The sequence below is a fragment of the Falco punctatus genome (genome assembly GCF_963210335.1).
Source record: "Falco punctatus genome assembly, chromosome: 5".
Lineage (NCBI taxonomy): Eukaryota > Metazoa > Chordata > Aves > Falconiformes > Falconidae > Falco > Falco punctatus.
This window is the reverse complement of record NC_137584.1, coordinates 81803295-81829052: the sequence shown is the minus strand read 5'-3', so window position 1 is coordinate 81829052 and position 25758 is coordinate 81803295. Positions and strand designations below refer to the sequence as shown.

Sequence of the window (25758 nt, the reverse complement as noted above, 5' to 3'; positions counted from 1 at the left end):
TTATATCAGTTGGCCTAATAAAAGGTATTACAGCTCTACAAGCCTTGAATCTGTTTTATCCTTAGACTATCTTAGCTGTGACACCACTGGTTCTTGACTGGTGACTCTTGCAGGTTAGGATAGTACTTGTATTAGTAGGAAGTATGGTTTAACAAATGGTATTCTTTGTGGGGCAAATTTCTGTGTTGTGGTTTTTTTTTTTCTTGATGATTAGATTTTTAAGGCATTTAAACAGGAAATATTGCAAGAAGTCTGGGTAAGTACATTTCAATACACCTAGCTTAGTGCAAGAAGCTACAGGACTCACTGAAACATCTCCAACAAGCACCACAATTTTTTTTTTCTTCTATTTAAAGCATTTAATTGTGTGACTGCACATGGTGGTGATAAAATCACTGTCTTAGCTGCATTTTAAAATCCTAACATACAGTTTATTTTAGTTTACAGTCAAAGCACATTTGCAAAATGTTTTGTTATTCAACATGAATATTTAGTTACTAAAAAAGAATGTTGCTTAAAAGTTGTGCATGTATATAAGTAAATGATGTACAGGTGTAGGGAGATAATAGAAATATAACTGGTATTCAAATTGGTATTCAGACTAGTAGAAATTGTATGAGTCCATCATGTATATTTTAATTCTATTTTGTATTTTCCAAGCATAGGAAAACCTACTGTGAAATTGTTTAGCCGGTTTGTCTTGTCCTGCATCAAGTGTGTGGCTGGTGGCAAGAGGTATTAGGCAGCTACCTGCTTTCCCATCCTGGAGCTCTGTTTCCTTTGAAGGTGCTGCTGTCCCTTTTGTAAAAGGGGAATGAGCCAGTGCTCCTGCTTTTCTGCTGCCAGTATACACAGCTTGGGAACAAATTACGGCCCCCAGGGAAGCAGCCTTTTACCATTCTAGGTTAGGGACAGATTTCTTCCCTCTGAAACAAGAGAAGAAAGCAGAAATTCTCTCTTGTTTGTCCTTTGCTTCACACTGCCTGTTCTTGAAACAACCCATTCATACAGCCTCCTCCAGTCAGAGTACCTCCTCGTCCACGTTTCTGTGATTGCATTGTTTTAAGTAATTTTACTAGTTTTATGGAAAACATTAATTACTGCAGCGTTTTAGCTTTTCTCTTTTAGATGCTCTTGTTCGTGGTTAATGAATGAAATTCTTGACAGTCATCTGCAGAGAGTGGCTCCACTTCACTGCCCTGTTTTCCAGATAGCCAGATGACGGAGAGAAAAGAAGAAATGGTGGGAACAGAAAAGCACTGTGAGCAACTTCCTAAACAGGAAAGATCAGATGTACAAAGCCAAGATCGTGCTAGTACTAGTCCGGTGCTACCAGAGTCTGCCAAATTTGCAGCACTGTAAGGCCAGTTTACTTTACAATTTTGTACTTCAAAGATATGATGTAAGCTGTTTTGTTTCACTGAGTAGAAATGACATAAACTTTTAATTAACCTCTCTTTCTTTTTGTTTTATTGAGAACAAGAAAAAAGTTCCTCATAGTAGTTTTGAAACATTTTTGTGTCAAGTTACCAGGGCAACAGGCAAAGGCAGATAATCTACCGGGTAACTTCTCAGCAAGACAGTTCTGTCTTGCAAGTAATAAGTGGACCTGAGGCATCTGTGCAAGACGAGCTATCCGTGGATGCAATGCACGTGTTCATAGATGAAAATGGTGAGTTTCTGTACTTGGAATAATTACAATGTGTGAGGAAACTTCTGTAGAATCTTTAGATGCCCTGGAAGGGTATTTCTCTTGTCTGTTACCAATTGCATCTTTTATTGTGTGTATGGAAGAAAAGGGCTTAGTAATTTAAAGTCAGATCAGCAATAACTAGAGTTTTCAAAATCCACCAGCGACCATCAGAGACCTGAAGCTTACACAGGATGTGAAGTTTATCTTCCAAACGTCACCCTCAAAAAATGCTGGCTAGGCCAGAAAGCTACTTCTGTCTTTGCAGAAGGACCCTGATGCTTTCTGCCTGGTGAGGAGTTTTGCACTGGTCTGGCTGGGCAAAACGTTCCTGCTTTTTGCTGTTTTGTTCTTCAGCTGGCTCAGACTGAACTCTCTGATAACGTGGTGGTTGCTGTCATTCGGAGTTGTGGTCTGCTTCCCCTTTCAAGAGAATTGATGAGTCTTACCCCATGCCTATGCTTCTTGTGCCGCTGCTCTGCAGCTGTTCCTGGAGGCCGGAGCTGTAATAAATAGACGTGATAGTGGCTTGGTTTAACTCCCTGTAGTGCCCTGTGAGGTGCTGGCCCATACCTCTGACAGGCAGCTGTCCCAAAAGCTGTCTTTGCCTTAAAGCTGCCTTCAAAACCAGTGTGGAATGGGTGCTCGTGGTAGCTGGGTTTGTGACCCCAGAGATGCTGTGGTTTTCTGCCGATTCCTCCTGGCCCTGCGTGCAGCCCTGCAGCTCCTGGTGTGCTCTAGGTCTAAGAGCAGCAGCTGCGGGTCAGGCAGACTGCATGGTTTCTGGGTCAACGAGCAGCGAACCTTCACTTTTTGCTGCGTATGCAAGGAGGGAGTAGCAGCGGCTACGCTTAGAACAGAATTTTCCCCTGCGTTGTACCTCCAGACCTCAACTTTGTGAACTGAAAAAAAAAATACTTGATGATTTCACATTTTACAAGGAACTTAGATTGATAGATGGGCTTTGCATTTACTTTACATGCCTTTTAAATTTTCACTGTAACTCGGAGTTTTCATTTGTCTCAGGTTTTCAGTTGTTCAAATGTTAATTTGCTTTCTGAAGTCTAAAATAAGCCTAGTGCGCAGACTGAAAACTGTGTAAATGTGCCTGACCTAAAATGTATTTTTTATACACTTTGTGTGTAAAACAAATGATCATTTCACTGAACTGCTTTTTTTTTTTTCTCTTTATTTTCTAAAGGGGAAATTAGATCCTGTTATTTAAAGGCCGGCTGTCAGAAGGAAGGAAATTTTCGACATCAGCTATCAAATTGTGATTGTATTTCAAATGCTCAGTAAGTAAGCCCTGATTTTTGGAAACTTTAGAAGTTTTCGTTGCAAGAAGCTATGAAACTAATTGTAGCTGTTAAAGTGCATGTGAAGAGGACTACTGGAAAATAAATGTGCTAACCTCTTCTAGAGGTGTCAGAGCATGCTTTTTTGTTTGTTTGTTTTGTGCTAATACAGTACTGCTTTGTAAGAGTGTTGATAAGAAAAAAACCTAAAACTACCCAGTGTGCTTTCATTAGTTTCTGGGAATAGTCAAAGTCAAGTGTGGTGATTATAATTAAGATTGTAATTAAAACAAAGTATGTGGGACTGTTAGTAGCTGTTCTCTCAACCTTGTCTTTCTCGCTGCCCATCCCTGTTGGGTCCCTTGTAGATTTTTAGTGCTGTGTCAGTGTCGGCCAGTGACACTGCTCCCTGTGGATTCTAGCAGCAGAGCCTTTCACCTTACATGAAATGTCCCACGAATAGTTTGCCGCTCTGAAAAGGTGTATGAACAATTTCTTTTTACAAATATCTCTTTGGAGTGATCCACATGAATCCTGTATTCGTTACTGTAATTTCCACAGTCTCTCCCATGTGATCTGTTGTTTGTATATCAGTAAGAAGAATTTTAACTGTTCATAAGTATTTTTATTTAATAACTTTATGTTTTTCCTACTGCTATACAGCATTTGGAAAAGCTGGGTGAAGGGGTGAGAGGTCATAATTAATAGTAAATATTTTTTCAAGTGTTTGGTTTTCAGTGGAGACTTTTGAAAAGCTGGGGACTATGTTAAAGACAGTGTTAGCCTTTTATACACAATGCTATTATGAGAGACATGAGAATAATGCTTTTTAATAGTCAGTGGGCAAAGATTAAAAAAAAAAAGAGTTCATCTACAGTAGAAATGTTCTGTCTGTCTTTAGCAAAATAAAACAAATCCAGCCTGGCAGGGTTCAGTTTTGACCTAACATCAAACGTTTTACTTCAGGGCTGTTTAACTCTTGCAACTCTCCTTGTTTCACCTTGCACAGAATCCTCCCCTCCTCCCCCATCACAACTGAGAACTTGAATCTGTCCTAAATTCAGAAATAGTTTACTGTCCCCTGACATTTATCAGTTAATCTGGTTTTTTTATCAGAAGAAGAACAGTCTTCCTTCTCACATAAGAAGTCCTTCTGAATCTGTCTTTGCTAGATGCTTATGTGATATCTCTGTCTTCCTGTTCTTTATTAAGTACTGTTTTTTAGTTTGTGTTTTGCAGACCTCTAGGGATGCTAATTGTTTTTAAGGGATCTGCTAAAATGTTTTTAACAAAAGGAAGTTCAGATATTCTTTGAAGCCATTTACATTTAATTTCTAAAGATTTAATTCCTGAGGATCAGCACCTTTGCTGGAAATTTTGGAGTGACAGTTCAGATGGGGGGACAGAACAAATCAGCAAAGATGAGTGGGTTCCCAGGACCATTTCAGTATGGCAGTCGATGGGAAGAGAGACACAAGAGCTTTTCCAAGAACAGAGCAGCACCAAGGAAAGTGTGATGCGGAAGTTCACATGAAAAACAGTGAAAGGGAACAAGGAAGCATGAAGTGTGCACGAGTTTGTTTTTGTAAAGGCAGTATGTAGTATGTTTAGGCCAGAGAGATTACTAAGAGCTTTTTGTTCAATGGGCAGTTCCTACCATCTGTGCATAGGATAGCACAGGAAGGAAAGGTTTTTTTGTCTAAATACAAGGTTACCTGATGGTGAACACCTGAAAAAAAAAAAGAATGTGGAACACTTAACAGCATATAGAAATTAGAGGGGCAAATCTGCTTTAAGGACAGTTCACTAATGAGGCATCTTTCCTTCCCCTTTTCCTCTAGTTTCAGCTGCAGACTTGTGCATCACTTAGGTTAGTTTCTTATCTGTGGTTAACGATAAGCCAAATAATCTCAGCTAATAACCAATGATCTTTTCATTACTGAAGAAAAAGGCAAATAGAATAAAATAAAGCACAAGGTGTTCGCTTCAGATAGTCTCTTCTGTATGTCTGTCTGTGGAGAGCTCCTGAAAAATTACTCCCTGGAGTGTGGGCCTTCCTCCGGTGGAGATGTTCACTGTGCAAGTAGTCCATACCAACAGGAGATGCTGCTCTTATGGAAGGATATTAGAAAAGATACATGGAAAGCATCTCTGGGATGTCCTTGACGTACATCTCCCAGCCCATCAGAAAGTTAACTAAGACAATGACTCTGACAGTAGTTCTTCATGAGGACTTGAGACGGTACAGAAACAGCAGCTTTAGGCTTGGGGTCTGAATCCATTAATGAGCCATCCAAATTAGATTTAATTGGTCAAAGTATGCAGGAGAAAGTTAATGCCTGGGCATAAGTGGTGCTATCCTCCTTGAATAGGAGGGCTAGCGTTTTGATCTCAGGGAGCCCCCATTTCAGAATCTAGAATAAGCTGATGGAGGACAATAGACAGGTCTGCAGTAGATGTGTGTAAGCTCTTGAAGCACTTTTCACCAATCATGTTTGCTATATAGTGTTAAGATTAGGTGGCTCCTAAAGGGAAAATGTCAAATGGAGTTGAGCTGGTGGAGTAACTAGGTGGATGTGCACGGACCGTGCCCTGGTGTGCTCCTCTGTGAGGGGAATTGGCCCAGGTTGGCTGGGGGCAAGAGGCTTCTTGCTTTGGGTGTGCTGTTGGGAGAAGCAGCAGATCAGAGGCACAGGTGTGCTAGGAGTTGTGACGCTTCTGGGTAACATTGCTGCTGGGGAAGGGGGAAGGAATTTTGACTGGGGAGAGTATGAACTCTGTCCGGTTTCTCAAAAAGGATGTAATTGCCTTATGAAATTGGTGATAGGTAAATACCTTTTAACTAAGTTAGGCAAAACTGGATAAGGTATTTTAATATTACTCAAAAGAAGCCATTAAAGAAAGCCTTGAGGCAGACTAACTAATGTTTAACGATCTTAAATTCAAATTATAACTTGCTATTTCTGTCTATTGAGTCCTACTATTGTCTGCTTCAGTAGTAAAGTCTTAACCGATCTGGCATTTCACAACAAATTACTAGGAATGGAAATTAGAGTAGTATTTCTGTGGCCTGTAAACATTTTTATCTTATCTTGGCACAGCTTCTGAAATCCATTTCTCACAAGTGATGCAAAATCCTAACAATGTTGCTCTGTCTCATAAGTGATGCTGCATTATGTTTGGCTTTGTGGGTTTTTTCGTTCTCCACTTTTGTGTGTTTCCTGCTCTTCCTTTGCTTGTAAAGGGCAGATGGACAGCCATGGATTACAATGTGCCAGAGAAAGCAGATGTCCAAGTTTGAAGGAGTCTGTGCTTTCTTCCTTCAGAGGCCCCTTGACATTGCAGGCAATGCTATTTGAGGGAATTGCACTGTCTTGTCAGGTATCAGCAGTCCATCACCTCTTTTTAGCTCTGCAGTGTTGTGAGATGATCTTCCATTTATCAATGTTAATATATTTTCCACCAGATTCAATTTTTTTTTTCTTTTTAGCTTTATTGTTTGCATTTTCAACTGTAGTAGTTGTCTTAATGAAAGACATTACCTGTACCTGCAGTCCTTATCCTGGAAATTTTCAGAGCTGCTTAAATGTGGCATAAACAGTCTCTTACTAATAATTTCTAAAATGACTCTTTAATTCTGCCAAAGGTTACTGAGAATTAGAATTGTTCCAAATTGTCTCCATATTTGTCTGTCACCAGTCCAGCAGTCCAGTGTTAAAAATAATTAGAAACTTAAGTTAGTCAAGTTAAATTTAAATGAGGTTTTTATGTTGTAATAATCACCAAAAAATATAATTCCTTTTCTATCTTTAACCCTCACTTTGGCGGGTGATTCTTGTTACTGACTTCGGTAAGTTGTTTCAACATTTGCAGGTAGCTAATCAATTCCACAGTTACTGTCCATGTAATTACCCTGACCCCACTTCTGTCTGTAATCTTGCCAGCCACACTTCTTGCCAGCAGTCCCTGTGGAATGGGTTCCCTCCTGAGCTAATTGCCTCTAAATTTGATGTTCCCATTACCTTGCCAACTTCACCTCTAGCCATAAATTGCTTTGTGACTGACAAGACAAAGTATAAACTGTATTCTCAGCTCATGAATTATGTTAGAAACTAGTTACAGAAAGACCATTTGAATCTGCTTTGGAGTGAGAAATTGGAAATAGCTTTCTCATCCTGAAAACCATTCATTCTTCTGCCCCATTGCATTAAGTTCTTTACCAGCCTTTGTCTCTCTTACAGTGAATCCCTAATGTTTCTATGCTGTGTGTTTTGAGTATGTTCTTGGCTTCTGGGAAGGCAGATAAGAATGAGGAAGTTCACATTTGTCTAAGATAGGTGCCTGGTATAAGCATGAACTGCCTTTTTTGCATAGTTAGTTTGACTTCTCACCAAATGGCCACTAGGTTTACATCTTACCTGTATAGAACCGTGAAAATTTCAAGTTAAAATTCTTCCCATTAGATTGGTGATACAAAGTAAACCCTGTGATCCTTAACAAGAACACTTAAGACTCCTTAAAGTGAGCTGAAAGAATGTATATATTAAAGCATTGTTAGAGGTGGGTAGCTGTTTTCAGTGGTCAGGAAAAACAAGTTGGAGTTAATAAATGTCTTACAAATAAGGTGTCACTCTGACATACCTTTTTTTGTTTGCCCTCTGTAACAGAAAGCAGATGTTTTCCAGGAGTTTAATTACTTTGGATGCCTCTTGTAATTAAGTAACTGAGTTCTGATAAGCAGTCAAAAAGATAAATGTGAGCTATCATATTGTCTAGGCATTACATGTAAAGTGGCTCATAAATATTAGTGAAAGCGTAAGCCCCTAAAATTACCATAATTATAACGGTAGAATTAATGATTTTTTGCATGAGTTGCATATCTATTGACAGTACAGAGGCTAATAGGGCCATAAAGCATATATCTATGCCAATATATAAATTTAACAGCCATCATATATTCTGTGCATACTTGCTGTACAAGGCTAAGTAGTTTTTAAATGTTTAACTGTTTTTCTAAATGTGCTGTCTTTGCATACTGGGGCTCTTTTTTGGAACTTTGAGCACCTTCTGCATGTGTGTACATAGATACTGAAGAAAACTCTGTCACTATTTGGCACCTCTCAGAAAGGTAGCTGTCCTCAACGTGTATGAAATGGTGTTCTGTCTTTATAAATCACTTTTAGAATTTAGAATATAAGGTTGATCTATAGGTATATTGTCCTTCCTGATTTCACATCTATGAAAAACTCTCTTCAACTAATGTAAATATTGCAGTTTCTTTACTCAAATATCGAGTACTAAAATAATGTGCTGCCTGCATGCGTAGTCTTTATCTGCTTCCTTCACTTTGGTTAGGAAAAACAGAAGAAACAAGCTTACAATAAACTTGAGGGCACTTTGCTATTTTGATATTTTCGATGTAGTTTTGTTCCTACCAAAAATATATCCTAATTTTTTGCCGTGTGTAAAATCTTGTTCTTAGTAATGAAAGGAATAGTGTTTGGAGAAACTAACACAACATCCAATATCAAAAAATCATACTGTTAGGTATAAAGTTGTTAAATAACTGGCTATATTCACATGATAATCTGTGAAATGCTGTAATGATTATGCATTCAAATTATTTTTCTTTCTGTTTTTCTGATTCAAACAATTTTGTAAATATTGCCAGTCAGGACTAAGCTATCCAAAGCTTCCATGGTATGTCTGAAGCAGTTCAGAGGCATGATAGCCCTGTGAAACTCAGGTGTTTTCCTCCGTAAGTTTTACTGTTGGTCTGTCACCATTTGCTAGGTAATGTGAACAAATCTAATTTTAAGAAGACCTGGATTTATTTCCCAAAAGTTTCTGCATTTTTTCCATGCTGTTTTGCTCTGGTATATTGCAGTCTGTCTCTGACACGTTCAGAGGTATTCAGATCTGAGATGAGAAAAGATCTATAAGCATCCCTGAAGAGCATGTCAGTGCAGGTCATGCTAGATACTCAATAGTATTTATGGGTGTTTGAGCACTTTTCTCTGCATCCTTGCAATTTTTTCGATTTTAAACACAAAGCTTTCTTTGGTGTGTGTGCAAACATATGTGCGCTAAGGTTAATGATGTTTCAAAAAATACAGGAGATCCACACAAAATCATGATGTGGTTATATCCATATGTTCTCAGTGTTAGCTGAAAAACGGAGGTGTGTGTACCTCCAAGGAAAAATGGGTTTTGTTGAGTTTTTTTTTTCTTAAGTAGAAAAAAAGCTAAGGGCTACTTTTTGAGGATAGGCCAATTCTGTCTCTCAAACCAAGTGTTACATCTTCTAAAGCCAACTGGAGTTGTGCCCACAGAAGCTGTTGAAGCATTTGGCCACTTACATTTATTTCAAGAAATACTTGAGGTTGTAGTGAATGGAATTAATAAGAATACTGTTTGTATTCTTGAGCCTGTTTCCTTCTCTCGTATGTTAAACTCCTGAGAATAAAACCATATTGAAACTGCCACTTATGTGCAGGGATGGCATTGATACCATCAACCGCATGTGTTGATTTTAAAGAGGTAGAGTTGGTGTCTCTTCAGAACAATACAAGTTTTTACCAAGAGCAGTTCAACTTTGTGATGCAAAAGCATTTGATTCATTCAAATGCATATATAGGTTTAAGTGCTGGACCTCTTGCTGCAGTCTATCACTTCATGTGTCTGGCAGCAGTCAGCAATAGCCATAAATTGCATCAAGAGGCTACTATGCTGCGTATGTGTAATAGAAGCTGGATTTTAAAATAAATATGTAAGATAGGCCACAGAAATGGATGTATGGCATGCAGCAGAAATATTTGAGAACTGGAGAAGTGTCATGGTTTAACCCCAGCCAGCCACCAAGACCCACAAAGCCGCTTGCTCAGTCCCCCAGGTGGGATGGGGGAGAGTGTCAGAAGAGTAAAATTGAAAAAACTCACAGACTGAGAAAAAGATGGTTTAATAAGTAAATCAAAAGCCATGCACACGAGCAAAACAAAACAAGGAATTCATTCCCCCCTTCCCACCAGCAGGCAGGTTCAGCCATCTCCAGGACAGCCGGGCTCTGTCATGTGTAACGATGACTTGGGAAGACAAGCACCATCGCTCTGAACGCCCCCCCCTTCCTTCTTCTTCCCCCAGCTTTATATGCTGAGCGTGACATCATTTGGTAGGGGATACCCCTGGGGTCAGCTGGGGTCAGCTGTCCCGGCTGTGTCCCCTCCCAGCTCCCTGTGCCCCCCAGCCCACTCGCTGGTGGGATGGGGTGAGGAGCAGAGGAGCCCTTGGCTCTGGGTAAGCCCTGCGCAGCGGCAGCCGAAACATCCCTGTGCTATCAACGCTGTTTTCAGCACAAATCCAAAATGCAGTCCTGTACCAGCTGCTATGAAGAAAACAAACTCTATCCCAGCCAAAACCAGCACCAGATGAAAGAATGATTGCCCAGCCCTGAGAACAAAAACATTTTTCCCTCTTAGCTGCAGATTTTCCTGCCTGCCTAAGTGACGCTTGGGCTTTCACTTGAAATCGATTGTATATATACATCTAACTTGCTGTACACCTTTAAAAAAATAATTGTTCTAGTTTGAGCCTTCTGCTTTCTTGGTCAGGTACCTTTTTAATTTATGTATGCGATTATTAAAGTTATATTTAATGTTATGTATGTATATAATTGTATTTATGTATGTTTCATTATTATGCATGGTTCATCCATACCAGGACAATTCATGCATTCATGTTGCACTTTTCATCTTCTGTCCGAGCATTTGGTCCTCTAAACTCCTCACTTTTTCAGATGAGGCTCTGACACTAAAACTAGGCTTCTAAGAAGCTATGTTATAGTTTAAGTGTAAAATCCTTTGCAGTGCAGAGAACTCCATTAAGAAAAAAAAATCTTTTTTTGTTTGTTTTGAGAATATATTTTTTTTTTTCAGCAACAGCAGGGCCAATAGGTCAAAAAGAAGTAGTTGCAGCAAAAGAGTGACTGGCAAGTACTAAGAAAATAGTGTTAAAGTTACCTGCCAGTACAGCTGCAGAGTGCTAGTGTTTCTGGATCAGGGCGAAAGAGAGAACTTCAAGGGGTTGATTTGCATTCACATCCCTGAATAAGCTGCTTGAGTGCATTATACTATATGAAAGTTATCTATCTGAATGCCTTGGTGATACTGTATGTCTCCTGTATGAATTCATTAATGCTTCGGGATGTTCACTGTTGGAAAATTGCCCCCACCTTTGAGGTTCATTCCTCATAGAGGAAAGTAGACTTATAAGCAGATTATTATTTTTTTAAATTATTTTTAGCATTTCAAAATGCCCTTTTAGAATGACAAAAGAGCGTATCACTAAAACATCCTTCTGTTTCCCAGCAAGGTGACCCAAATAACAAAGATCACCCACTGCTCTAGTAATAGGCTGCTGAGTCTTAAATATTTCTTAAAGCTGCTTGGCAGGTTCTGCAGTTCTGCAGCCGAGCACGTTTTGAGATGGATGCGACAAATATTATATAGTTCCTTTTGGGATTCAGTGACTCAGATGAGCTGGTCACCTGAGCTTAGTGCTGCTTGAACAGGTAGACGAGTGTGGTGTGTGCATGCTGAAAATTGTAACGTTTGAACTGCAATGAAGCCATTGATTTTTCTGAAAAATACTCGTGGCAAACTCGGTAGCTTTTTCCTGCTGGCTTGCTGGGGACAGGAGGAAACGCTTGGCTTAGCTTGGCCGGTTCAAGTCCTTTCCTGTATTTGTAGGGGTTTTTAGACCCTCTCTGTGGACGCGGGGCAGGGAAGTGAGCGCTCAGCAGGATGAGGCCGGGAGGTCGGAGGGGGCTGAGCTGCCACATGATGGCAGCAAAATCCTGCTCAGGGCTCGGAGCTTCCTGGGTCCTTCCGCTTTTGGGACTGGTTTCTCTTCCCTCCTCCCACGCTTTCAGAAGGAGAGCTAAAAGGGCAGTTTTAAAATACTCTGGAGATAATGGAACCGTGGGTGCTGTTAATGCATTAATCCCCGTAAAGCTGCATCTTCTCAAAATGCATCCTCTAGTTTATTAGTGCACACTGTTTGCTTTTAAACGTACTACTTTTATCTTTGCTCTCAAATGTAATAGGCTTATGAATTATCACTTCAGGTGCTTGTGATCAAAATAAAAAAATCTGAATACTGAGAAGGAAGAGTGTACCTAGTGGATCCCTCTCTTACACCCGAGCAAGGCGGCGTTCCTAACTCCCTGCCTCCGTATTGCCCACAGCGCTGCTGGTAACACACTTTCCAAGGCGCTTCTGTCCATGTGTAGGATCTGCCTTAATGAACTTAATGTGTACCACTGCTCGTTTTGTAGCCTCTTGCAAAACTTTTAACAGTGATCTTCTATTCTTTCCCGTCTGTTATGGCAGTAAATCAGTATATCCAACTTTCCCATTCTGTAAACACAGGTGTGCTATCTTGCTGTCATTGGGGGTGTTAATATTGCCAGTTAAAACAAATGCCAAAATCCTCCCCAATCCTAGCAAAACATGAACAAGATTTAAGAGAGATTTCATCTTTAGCTTGAGCTCCCCTCGGAAGTAGCCGCTAAGAAAAATTAAAATATGCATTCTGAATCAATTGTATTCTTTTGAAACTATTAATTTCTTACCAAAAAAGTGAAGACTGCCTCTTCTTCTTCTTCTTCATGTTTTTTCCATGTTTGCTATGATTGGGTTTGTCACATAATTATCCAGTCTTAATGTGGCTATCACTTTAGCATATTTCAATTGTCTTACGTGCCTGAAGTTGCTTTTTAAGTCTTGTTATTTGGAAGTACACTTGGGAACTGCAAATCATCTGCTGCTTAAAAAAAAAATGATATCCCAAGCTGGTGGCTTTAATCTCAGTCCTGAATTGTGCAATCCTCTGGTCAGGTTGGTGCTGGCAGCTTTGTAGCAGAGACCTAATGAATAGCGGGGTAAAGATGTAGCAAGAAGCCTGTCTGATGAAGTGTAGGAGTGATTGGGACATGAAATGGCAGGGAGGCCATTTCAGGTGAGAAGGAGCAAAGCTGCCGAGGTGGTGGTGGTGGTAAGACACCAGCAATGACATTGAAAAACGGAGGTGCCATCAGTGAGCAGTGGGCTGCTGTTGATCCAGCACTTCCAGTGTCAGTTCAGACACCTACATCCATACCACAAAATGACCGTTTTAAAAGGGCACAGATGTAAGGGCGTTTGGAGTTCCTGCTATGTCGTTAGCACTAAACTGGCTCTTGTGCAACTGGATCGCTCAGGTCTCGCTTCAGCAAGTGCTTTGAATACACCCCAGACCAATACCTCGGAAGTGGTTGCTGGTCGGATGTGCAGAAGGGGAGATTCCCAACTCTGAGCTTCACTCTGGCTTCTTCTAGCTATCAGCTGTATTATTATTATCATTGTAGACATTTGTTACGTGCTCTTAAGCTTTGTAGTGACCCACACAGCTGTCTGAAGCAATCCAGTGGGATCTTTCTGCCTTAAGCAGGTGAGGAGCAAGAGGAAGATGCTTTGTTATTGTGACTGTTGTGATGCTCGTTACAAGGGTCCTTGTCCTTTCTCCTGTGTGCAAGTTAAAATGTAATTTAGCTAGGACATGCAAAACAGCTGTATTGACCGGGAATTCTTTGCGGTGTGCCTGTGTAACGAGCTTACCTTGAGAGGTGTTCGGACTCAAGGCTAGCTAATCCTTAAAAAAGGGGACAGCTTGGGCTGGGTCATGTTTGAATGGCTTGGGCCAAATTGTCAGTGGTACAAGGCAACTGTCACAGACTAATCAGGGAGAAAGAAGATTTTTCCAGTGCTATGTGGTTATACTAAACATTCTCAAGTGTTACATGATTGCTCAACTAGCTTATGTTTACTCATCAGTGTTCTTACAAAACTGAATTGTGAGCCAGAAAAAAAATCCCTGACTTCATGACCAGTTATCAGTAGAGGGTGCTATGTAGCTTTTGCATTTGATCCGCATAAGTTGTATGTTTTTCAAAGATATTTTTAGTTAATAATTTATTATTCAAAATTTAGTTCAATTATACCTTTGCTTACATTAGCAGTGCAGTTTGCTGTAGTAGATCTTGATAACATTAATTTGATTCTGCAAATGAACAGATTTTCTGTTTATCAAGATTCCATGTTACACTGCGATCAGCTCTGTTATAATGATTTTATGATTACAGAGTGTTTGCTCCTATTTATATATGGTAATAAATTTATGGAATCTAGTTTATAAGCTTGCAAAAACACAAACACCAACACCACCATCACATTTCTTACTGGTATTTGTTGTTTGTGTGATAGCGCTGTCATCAGATGAGACAGCTTCTAAGCAGCTGTGCAAGCGATCCAGCATCAGGGGGTAGCAAGTGAATGTCAGAAGGAGGTTGTGTGGAAGATAGGGATAAGTAGGAAAAAAGCAGCAAACAGGAGCTGAGGGGAACGGAAGATGAGGAAAGAGTAAGCAGATACAGAGAGATGAGGCTGATGAATAAAAGGTATAGATGGCAGATGAAGGCCAGATGACCGCTTCTGATTCTGGAGTTGTTGCTTTGCTCTCTGCCTTCCCAACTTCTCTGCCCTAATTGCCTTTTCAGGCCTAAGAAGTTTCTGATTTTTTTCCCACAGTCAGTGTCCCAGCTGCTTGCGGACTCTTCTGCCAGTTAGGCCACTGGTAGGTGGGGCTCTGGGCTCTCTTGGCTTTTCAGTTATCTTCAAGTCTGGTGGGAAGTGATTTGATCTCTTAAGTTTATTCTTGGAAGAAGCCTTAGGAGTAGAAGAATTTTGATTTCTGAGAACTGATAGAGTACCAGGGGAATATATTTGTCTATCTATCCATCCTCTGCCATTTCCATTCTTGGTAAATGTGGGATAAAAGACACAGTCCAATCTAGAAATACTCTTGACTCCACTTGACTTTTGTAGAAAGACAGTTAAAGATGCAAAACGTTACTGGAGATTAACTCTTCATTTAGGAAGGCATGAGCAGTCCCTGTTCTATTCCCCTGCTGTTTTGTTGGGTTGCCTGTTGGGCAGGAGTTCCCAGGGTAGTGTCCTGCATAACCTGGGCTATGCTTGCTTTTTTCCTGCTGTGAACAGGGAGTCCCTGGGCTGTACCCATAATGACAAGGGATAGGACAGCTCATCCTGAGGAAAAAAAAAAAAATCAAAAAAATCCATTGCTTTTCTTCAAGCTGAACAAGGTCACCTTTGAGTAGGGCACTTCCAAAATATGCAGAAGGCATGTCTGTCCTCTATAGTCTGTATCTGTGGGCATCTTCTTTCTGGGAGGCATGCCTCTAGGCTTTCTTCCCTTTCTTCCTGCCTAAATTTTTGGTTGAGATCCGGGATTTTGGATCAGTTCCTATCTCTTCTGTATTCTTTGGTTATTGACTGCTGGTGAGGTGCTAAACAAGACCTGCAAAGGAGATTCGTTCTTACAGAGAGTTGCCTTGTGGCTGGGACATGTTGGGACAAGCGGGTTGTGTTGGACCAAGTCCTCATTTCCTAGTACTGTCCGAAGGGAACATGACAGCTGTCCTGACTCCGTGGGGCAGATGGTGCATCTGCCTGTAGCAGGAGGAGTGGGGAGTGCAAGGGAAGCCATGAGGGTCAAGAACACGGGGTACTCTCATTTCTGTTCAGCTGATAGTTCTGGAATGGCAGATGGTGAGTATCAGGTCTGGCATCCAAGCCTGATAGCAATCAAGGCTTTGAAAAAAAGTACCTGCCTGGCTCGGAGGCCAGAGGTGGGATGGTGAGGCTGCTGGTTGTTGGTCCAGGCAGAGCCAGCAAGTCCTGTAGGGGAGAAGGAGAGAGTGGGCTTGTTTCAAGCGGTTGGTGTGACTCTTCAGCCCTGCTTCTAAGTAATCCAGACTTCTAAGTAATCCAGAACCTTATCCCAGCACAGCGCTAGCCACTGCAGCTGAAGTTAACAACCAGTTATGTGCAGGACAGCCACAATTTTAAAGCCCCTTTTGTTGGGCTTAACAAGGGTCACACGACAGCTTTAGGAATTGGTGCCCAGGGGTGAGGAAGGTTGAGTTAACTAAAATGAATAAGGTGGCTTGAGGGTAAGGGTATGCAAGATGAGGGGGTTATCCTTTGCTCTGCCACAGGCTTCCTGGCTGACGGTGCGCAGATCGCTCTAGTTTTTTCCTGCTTGTCTTTCCTTTATGGAAAACGGGAACAATAGGTATTGACTACCTTGCATGAGCACCGAGGTGCTTTCACCTCATGCAGATATGAAAGTAATAAGAGCCCCAGGCAGGCATCCAGAGGCAGGGGGGTAATGAGCTCAGAGCAGGGCGCCTGACGTATAAACCCTATTTGAAGAAAATAAGCCGGAAGTATCCAAAACAGATCTCTTCTCCAATTAACAATTATTTCATTTCAATATAGTTCTTGCTGAGACCCAGTCAGTCATGTCATGGTAGCGCACCATTTCTGCAGCCCACCAGGTATCACTGCTCTAAGTGCAGAAATTTCCTCAAGTAAACTGTTTAAAGTGCTGTATCTACAACATCAAAACAGTAAACGTGGAGGGGAGGGGAATAAAAATAGCATCTTGCTCAGAGCCCTCCCAGGGTGAGTTTATTATGCTCAGTCCAGCGGATATCTGAGCTGGCCTTATGTGAATTAGCTCAGATATCGTTGTCGTCTTGCTAGGGCAGAAGTTCTTGTAGCCTGAATTCTCAGTAGGGGAAATTAGTACCCACCGAATTCAGTGCAGGTGAGGCCAGACTGGCTTTGGTACCTAAGTGAGCTTGTTTGAAAGCTAATCCAGGATCTCTGCAGTAGCTGCCCTGCAGTCTTGCTTTGTAGATACGCAGCTCTTGACCTGAATTGTTCTCGGTGGACAGAACAAGGCGCTTCTGAAGTGCGATTCATTGTAGGTGTTCATCTCAAGATGAGAAAAAATACTATACAGAAGTATGTTTCTCTGTGGTGGATGTGGTAGACCATGTGTATCTAAGTTTGGGTGTGAACTGCTCTGTGGGTCTGGACTAGGTTTCAGGTGTCAAGGTGGAAGGCTCCATGTCCTGTGAGCCAAAAGCAGAGCAATTACAGGCTTCTTCCTGTAATGCTTCAGAAATACTAGGAAAATAGCGCTGCTTAGAACAGTTTCTTTCCTTTCTCCCCTCTGTGCACAGTGAAATGCAGTTCAGCTCCTCCAGTACCACCACTTCAGAGAGCCAGGAACCATCTTCGGGGGATCAAGCAGCAAGTGCGCTTCAGCAGCAGCTCTTACTGATGGTGGCACGAAGGACCCTTTCAGAAAGCCCACGGGTATATTGTAATATCTCAGTTTCTAGCATTTTGATAAACTGCTTTATAAACAAATGCTCCAAGAATGTTCCTGTTGCTTTTCTGTGCTACTTGTGGGAGAAGTTGTATTTTATGTTGATGGATGCAATTCAGCTGCTGTCTGCTGACACTGAGTAGTGTCCTAGGGGAGCACTTAAAGACTCCACCACCTAAAAAGTTGCTCTTCTGTCTTCAGTCTTACTGCGTTTGAAAGAATGAGGGCACAGCCGGTAGGATTTTAGACACACTACCAAACTTTATTAGTATGAAGTGTTTATTTCAGAGTCATTACTATCATAAAACCACGTCTGGTTTCACTTTTCTGAATCAGGCAACCAGAATGCTAGGTATCTGTCGCAGAATGTCAAAGCCACCTCCTCATTGTATCTGGTAAAGGACAAAGGCCCTCAGAGTTCAGTTTGTATGGTAATATGTGGACATACTTGAACTTTACAGTTTTGCAGGTCTGTGACCAACAGCCTAAGTCTGTAATCTGGTTTTACAATTCCTTTTATAATAACTTTAACCATCTCTTTTCTTCCATGGTAAACTCTGGTTTGGTATTTATGAATAACCTTAAAATGCCAGTTAATTATCTTTCACGTTAGATTTTGCACAGGAACTTAAAGCTAGAAGCAACTTGTATAAAGGAACTATTTTAAATTAAAAATCAGGAAATTGTCCTGTTGTGTATTTTAGATTGGGAAAGAGGCTTTCATATAAAGGCTCAGATATTTTCCAGATATTTATAATCTTATAAACTGTCTGTAAATTAAAGAACAGTTATGCTTTTTTGTCCTTTTCTTTTTTTCCCCTCTTCTGGGAAAATTGGACCATTAAGAAGTAAGATGCATTGCTCAAGATCACATAATTTGTAATAAGGCCAGGCAGTAATTTCAGAACTTCCTGGTTTCTGATTTTATTTATTTATTTATTTATTTTTTAAAAATTAAACGTGAAATTCTGAGCCCATGTAAGTCAGGAAAAGTTCTGTCATTGATGTGAATAAAGCTAGGGTTTCAGGCTGTCTCTGGCACTGTATAAATTTATGAAGTGAATTTTTATAAGCTCTTTTTTGACGGGAGTCACAATTAGGCTTAGTGACTTGCTCAGGGCTAGTCAGAGGGTTTCCAAGACGCAGCTCCAAAATCTGACTGCAGCCCACGTACTGCAAGCCTCATGTAATGGACTTCATCCAAATGTTACTGTTCCTCAGGAGCCAAAATGTTCACTTATGCACTCAGTTAAATATGTGTTAAGCTGTTCTGAGGACCAAACAATCAGATCCTCAGGTGTTTTTAATGGACTCTTTGCCATCATTTTGATATTTATTTTTTTTAATTTATTTAGTTATAGTGAGCAGTCTAGATTACAAGAGTGAAGTTAGTGATTGTGGTTGGTTGATTTTCGTGTTAACTTTCTGTTGGGAAATAGGACCCAAGAGAAAAAAACCTGTGCCAGTATTAGCAACTGTAATATTTTAAAATATATTTTTTTTCTTTAAAAATACCCCAACTCCCTTAAGTGACTTTTTAAAGTGGTAATAGATATACTGAAATTTTGAGTACCTAAACTACTTTTAGATTTCAAAGTCAGCATGGTGAAAGGATTGCAATCAGTCTCACAGCTTTTAAGTTACTTGCGATTGTTACTAAGTGAAAGAACGCTGAATAGCCCAGCATCCCTTTGCATGTCTGAACACTCAGAGCTACCCGGCACCACATGACTGTATGCTTTTAGTCAATTGGAGGCATGAGATAAAAATGTATAAAATTGAGATAAAATGTATAAAATTGAATTTCTTTCTCTGAAGCTTAAGCTAGCCTGTTTTACCTCATGTTTGCCAGCAGATTGAGGTTATCAGTGAGTTGGTTCCCAGCTGATGTGCCAGCAAAAAATTAATTCCCATGTAAATTATGTGTAAAAATCCTGGAAAGTGAGGATTAGAAATTATTCCAATAATCTGAGAGAAAATTTAACAATTCCTATATGCAGGGGGACAGTTGTTTTTTTTTTAAAAAAGTATTTTGCTAATAGTTAGAATCCAGGAATATGATGAATTACTTCAACAGAAATCCCCTTCTCTGCCTAGGGAAGTTAATCTAACACAAATAATTCTAGTGCAAACATTGCCCAGAGTTCCATAATAGGTATATTTGTTACCTAATGTTGATTAATTATCTTTAACAAGGGGGGTTGGGGCTAGAAGGAGGTTGAAAACTACTAGACTTGACAGCAATTAGAAATCTCAAATTCTTCTTGAAAGAAAAAGAAGTGATTCCTTCCCCCTAGTCAATTATTGGCGTACCTTGGAAAGAAATCGCTACTTTTCAGAGTTTTTTGGTTTGTTTTTTTTTTTTATTCTGTTGTCTAGCTCTGCAGGCTTGGCTGATGGTCTGTAGATAAGCTCCCCTCACCACAAGTGCTGGTGAAGGAGTGCAGGTGTAGAGCTGGCTGAGATCTGAAATGCTGTAGTTCAAACAGACAAGAAAAAAAGGCCTTAGAACCTGACAAAAGCAGTATTCAAAAGGATGAATTTATGGTTGTGATGGTAAGATTAAAGATTAGAGACTCTTAAACTAGTGATGTTTATGCTTTTTGTGCCTGTTTGCAGTTTTTTTCCCCTCCTCTTGCTGTGGCGGAGGGTGCATGCCTGATGTGGTATTAGAAGCATCTCAGGAAAGATAAACAAAGCTGTGCTCTGGAAGGAGAGTTGCTAAGTCACACCTCTAGGCCTTAAAGTTTACTTGATTTTTTTGATTAAAACCACAGATTTTTCCTATCATGTGTGGTTTTGTGTTGTGCTGTAATTAGCCTGACGCATGGAAAAATCTTCAAAAGGAAATTTTAGGCAAGCAGTGGGTCAGGACTAAAAAAATAAATATTTTTTTAAATGGGTATTTAGTATTTATGTTTAAAGCATACTATCACTGTTGAGCTTCACAGTTGATACAGCTTCTGTCCATCTGCAACAATTAAGCAGGTGTGATATTTTTGTTTCTAATTTAAAATGAAGAAAACAAGTACACTCCTACTATCCCTTCTAGGGGAAACAAAATTAATCTGAAACCTCATGTAAATTTGGCCTTTTAAACACCTGTTTTGCTGGCAGCCATATGCCAATGTGAAAAGAGTTTTGTGTATTTCTGGTTTGTTTGTTTTTAAAGCAACCCAGCCGGGACCCTGAGGATTCTTCCTGTTCCTCAGCACAGCGGAAACTGAACAGGCAGTTTTACAGATTTATTATATTCCCTGGCAAATGGATTAAAGTCTGGTATGATCGTCTTACCTTGTTGGCATTGTTAGACAGGTAAGCCTTTTTTTTAATGCAACTTTATATAATATTACGGTGGGTGGCTCCACGTGTCCGTAGAGCAATGCAGCCCGCTAGAGAAATAACAAGTGAGCGTTGTACTAGTGTCTTATATTCAGGTTGAGTAGATGGATGCTTGTTTGCTTTAAGCTGAAGCAAATGCTTTCCTTTGGAGTTGGTTTTGGTGTTTCTTGCTACCCTTCGTCTTCAAGCAGACACCTTGATTCATGTGAGCACCAGGCTTGTGGAATAGTCTTTAATTTCATTCTCAGCTGTTGGATCAAACAGTTCTGAGCTTTCTGGTGAGAAAATCCAGGTTTTGTGCAAAAATACAGAAGTGGGAGGGTCCCAGGGTGTTGTAAACCAAGTACTCCAATCTTTAAAAAGAAATTACAGAGTAATACTGTGGAGGAGATCTTTCAGCTACTCCCTCTGTTCTGGTTCAGGTTTATTTGTTTAGAGAGAACTGCTTGTCTCGGCATCTCTCCTTTTTCTAGTCTGTCAGTTCATTTGGCATCAGCTCTTCAGGCAGTGCCCTTTGCCCTTAGACCTCATGTAGTAGTCTGCTGGACTACTAAGACCTTCAGACGTGTTAGCCTACATACCCAATGGCTGCTGGCTCTCCTGTCTCTGTATGAGCTCCACAGCAGAAATTCCAGATGTCAGTTTTATGTGCTGCAGAAATCAGGTTGTTTAGTCAGGGAGCTTAGGTCTGGATCAGATACTTACTTACCTGTGGTGTCTTATCCCCGTGTTTGAATTGCATGGAAAGCATCTGCTGATACACTCTTTTGTTATAGCTGAATGTTAGCATTGGTTTTTATCTCAGCTTCCGTGTTTTAATAGAACAGATAAAAATGAATAAAACATGAGATGTCAAATTTGGTGTTTCATCTAATGAATTCTTTGTTGTCAGACATATATTTTCCATTAAATGAAAGCCTTATTTCCTCATTTAAAAGTATTTGGGTGTTGGTTTTTTGGGGGGATTGGTTTTTTTGGTTTTTTTAAATAAACATACACTTGCCTACATTCAAATCAGCTCCACCGTGGAATTGTATTTGGCCAGTGAAATTGGAGGGCGCTGGACTTCAGTACATATGCCTTTTTTTCTATAAATTTTAGCTATCATAGAGGATAAGGTCTTTGGCATGGGGGTGAAATACCATTGAACATGGAAATGTAGTTTTGGAAGCAAAACCTTGGATCCTGTGAATTCTGATAGCTTCAGCAATGACAGTTCATACTAGCTGTAAATGGACCTGCCTTGCTTTAAGGAATATATAAATATTTGTACATCTCTTAACACTTTTATTCACATAGGACAGAAGATATAAAGGAGAATGTATTTGCTGTCCTTCTAGTAGTTCTCGTTTCACTTCTTGGATTCCTGACTCTGAATCAAGGCTTCTGTAAAGACATTTGGGTTCTGTTGTTCTGTCTTGTGATGGCCAGCTGCCAGTATTCTCTCCTAAAGGTGGGACACATGTTCATATCCAATTGCTGAATTCTAACTTCTACAAAGGCAAAATCCTGTAAGCAAACTCTTTTTTTCTGTTTTTTTTCTAGAGTGTTCAGCCCGATCCTGCTTCACCAATACATGTAAGTCTTGGCCAGCAGAACAAGTCTTTCTCCTTTATTACCACTACTGTACTGTGAAACAGTTGGCTGTTCAGTGAAACACAAGTAGTAGTTTATTGTTCTAGGTGATTTATGAAAATGAGCAAGATACTGTTGGTGATTTTGAGACTTTTTGCTGTTTTTTAAATTAATTTTAAGCTATTTGAATTTATCACAGCTATTAAAAAAGCACGATTTCTTTAAGCTAAAATATGCAGTAAAACCAAATGCATCTGGACTGATTTGCTGAAATTCCATCCTGTGGTATCAGTCAAGCCTTTTCTTTCCTTTAGAAACAGTGACTGAAAACAGCTGAAGTACCAGATTAGCAGCTTGGTCATTGGTCAGTTGGGTTTTTAAATCTTTTTTTGGTGGGTGTGTCTGTGTGATTGGGACTTTATTTTTTTTATTTTATTTTTTAAAAAAAATCTGGTGTAGCAGATTTATTTCCCAGCAGTATTATTAATAGCTCATCAGGTAGCACAAGTGTTTTCCCTTTGTTGTAATACAGTCACAGTTTCTGTGCTTGTGTCCTGAAGAAATGGTCAAATCTATGGGTGAACGCAGGGTGTAAGGATCTTTGCTGGTTGCTGTTTGCCTGTTGAGTGTATCTGAGAAACTGAACTCTGATGGTGACAACCACCTTGAAAAAAAACAGTTCCTTACTGAAGTCTGTCCTTGTTATAGGACTGGTTTAGGAGCATCATCCTACAACTGCAACCTGACATCTCCACCTGTCACAGTGTCAAGGCATTTTTGATATGTGAATTTTGGAAGATGTTTCGGTGGTCACGAGGTCCCTTGCTTGCTTTTACACTGGCTGCTTAGTTGCTCACGTTTCTTACTTAGCTCTTTGAATGTTTCTGAGGATGCCCCCTCTTCCCTCAGGGTTCAAACCCAGTGTGTTGAAAACTGCAGGCCTGCTGGATCATTTCCCTTTGGCAGGGAGCAATTATTTTTGTCAGTTGAGAGGCTAGAAATACAGGCTGAACTTGAAACTGAGGTTATTTGCAAGTGTATGTTACACATTTCACGGAGATGAATTTCAGAAGATTCTTAGTTTATTTTCCCTGCCAGTTATTATGGGGTGAACTTACAGTATTGTTGGTTATAATGCATTTACAGGAAATATCTGTCTGCATAAAAAGTAGGGAAGGCTAATAAACAGCAGCTTACACACTGTCAGGTAATATTTCAATCCATTAAAGAAATATTCCTACCTCAGTAAGAAGCTGGGATTTTGGGGGACTAAAATATTAATTGCCAGTTCAACTAGCACGTGCTCATACACAGTAATGTGAACTGTAATCAAATAGTTTGCACTTACTCAGACATTACTAATATGTACATTTGTTTAAAGGGGTGGCAAGCAGTTTAATTAAAACTTCATTATAATCCTATCTAGCCCATATTTTTTAATAGTATTAAAGACAAGGTAGCTAATGAAGTTTAAGCAGAACATTTTTTTTATGCAGAATCCATGTTTGCATTTCAGACTCCCTCAATACTGTTACAAGTATTATTTACCATACTATATTTTGTTAAGTCATGCAGCAATGTAAGTAACTAACAATAGGTATATTCCCATGTTCTATATGCTTTTCTAAAACTTTATGGGGAATGTTTTCTTGCAGACCTTTTGGTGCACCATACAAACTCCAATGGAAGTACAATTTAGAGAGGTTTTCCACAGAGGGTTTTAAAGGTGGGAGGCATTATAGATGAAGTGAAAATAGAAGATTAGCAATTTCTACATTATATCTTTTTAAAACAACAGATATTTGTAAAAGCTTGCTTGAGGTAGTAAGCATCACAAAAATAAGAAAAGGCAGTGAGAAAAGATGCCCCATGTACTGTTTCATAATTCATGTGACTGCATTAAAGTTAAAAAGAATAACATGTCTTGATGTTAATGTAAGGATGCAGAATGGAGGGATCAAAGAATGAGCAGTACCATGTCTATGAATGAAAATGCAGCTGAGATTTTTTCAGTGTGAAACAAACCGTTGTGAGCCACAGATTTGCACAGTGAATTTATTTCTATTTTTGGATTCATGAGTAGCCGCTAATGCCTCATGTTATCCATACCTGCCAAGGAGGTTCCAAACTTTTTCCCTGTCTTTCACATGCAGACTTTGTTACTGTTTGATGTGACTTTGTCATCTCTAGCCTATACCATCTTGAAAGACTCTGCTTTAAAATACCATCCAGTCAATTCAGAAAACACAGTGTCAAGGGTTACGTAAGTTTTTGTTCTGAACTCGTTCTGAGCACCAGTGTATTCACTTCCTGGTGCTGAGGAAGAGCTGGCTGACTAAATCCCATAAGGTCTGGTAGTCTGGTACAATTCTATTGGAGATATGATTATTTCTTGCTCCCCCTGCCCATGCTGTGGCAGCTAGGGTCTCTGAGATGGACACTGCATGGTGTCTGTCGCTGTGGTAAGGTATGAGTTTCAGTACATAGAGAAGAACCTATCTAACGCGGCTAATTTTCTGAATTTTATATTCATTTATACTCATTGAATGGTAATAATGGTTCTGTTTTGATTAACTTTGGTGTGTAAATTGGAACTTTCCAGGTTCTACAGCTAATGCTGGCTACTGGCGTTTATTGTAGCTGCAGGTTTAGTACTGTTGCCTGCTGCAAGATGAGTACCTAATTTTCCTGTCAGCCTGTGCTTTAGCCTTTCCAGTTCTGGTCCACTGGGAGTTGGTGTCCTTTAGTTGCTGTTCACACAAGAGTATGTGGTTCTGGGATGGTGAAATTCAGGCACAGCCTTCTCACTGGAGTGGTGGGGAGAAGAAAATAAAGTCCACCCCAAGTGTGAGTTGCATCAGTTTATTAACAGCAGAATATATTGGAGGTGCCAGCGACTGGAAGGTATTAAATACAGAGATCCAAGGGATCCTTGTCATGTGCATTTCAATGTTTTAGACAAGTGGCTTTTCAGAATTTCTCGGTATTGGTCAGGCAGCAGCAGATTGGGCAATAAAGGCTGTGTCTGTAGTAAATGACTGTAAAGAAGGATCATGAGAGCTTGTCTGTAAGCCCCTCATAAGACGACACCTGTGTAGCTCAGGATCCAGCTCAAGTTTACAAAGGCATTTGAGCTTGGAAAGATTGTAGTCACACTCTTAATAAGATTTATGGCATTGCTTGCATAACTTAATTGTCTCGGTCCCATTACCTGCCAGAGCAGATAGCTAACTCAGTTGGGTAGCTACCAGAGGCAGTTTCATAAATTCCATAAGCCACTTAGAAAGTATTTTTAATTTGTCCCTAAATGCTTTTCTGTAGAACTGAGCACGCATACTTTTCTTTTTATAAAAAGTCTTCTTTTTCCTCTTGCATGTGTGCACCCACAAACAAAAAAATCATTAGACCTTTCTGAAATTTCCCTATCAAAATGCTTTGTAGTTGAAAGTGCTATTTTACTAAATTGTGAAATTATTCTAGCTTTGTTGAAAATGTTAGTATTTTTATCAAAATACGAGATACAGCAGTGCTGTGTTTGTAGGATGTGAATATATTTCTGAA

General features: G+C 40.0%; 1 protein-coding gene across 1 annotated transcript in view; it reads left to right on the top strand.

Moving 5' to 3' along the window:
- PCNX2 (pecanex 2) overlaps positions 1 to 25758 on the top strand; it is a 159924-nt gene that overhangs the window by 20905 nt on the left and 113261 nt on the right. Inside the window, exons 6-12 of the mRNA XM_080388846.1 lie at positions 1211 to 1358; positions 1527 to 1672; positions 2892 to 2985; positions 17132 to 17267; positions 20453 to 20595; positions 21922 to 22075; positions 22168 to 22200. Of these exons, the coding sequence (XP_080244972.1) occupies positions 1211 to 1358; positions 1527 to 1672; positions 2892 to 2985; positions 17132 to 17267; positions 20453 to 20595; positions 21922 to 22075; positions 22168 to 22200 (854 nt within the window). The remainder of the gene's footprint in view (positions 1 to 1210; positions 1359 to 1526; positions 1673 to 2891; positions 2986 to 17131; positions 17268 to 20452; positions 20596 to 21921; positions 22076 to 22167; positions 22201 to 25758) is intronic.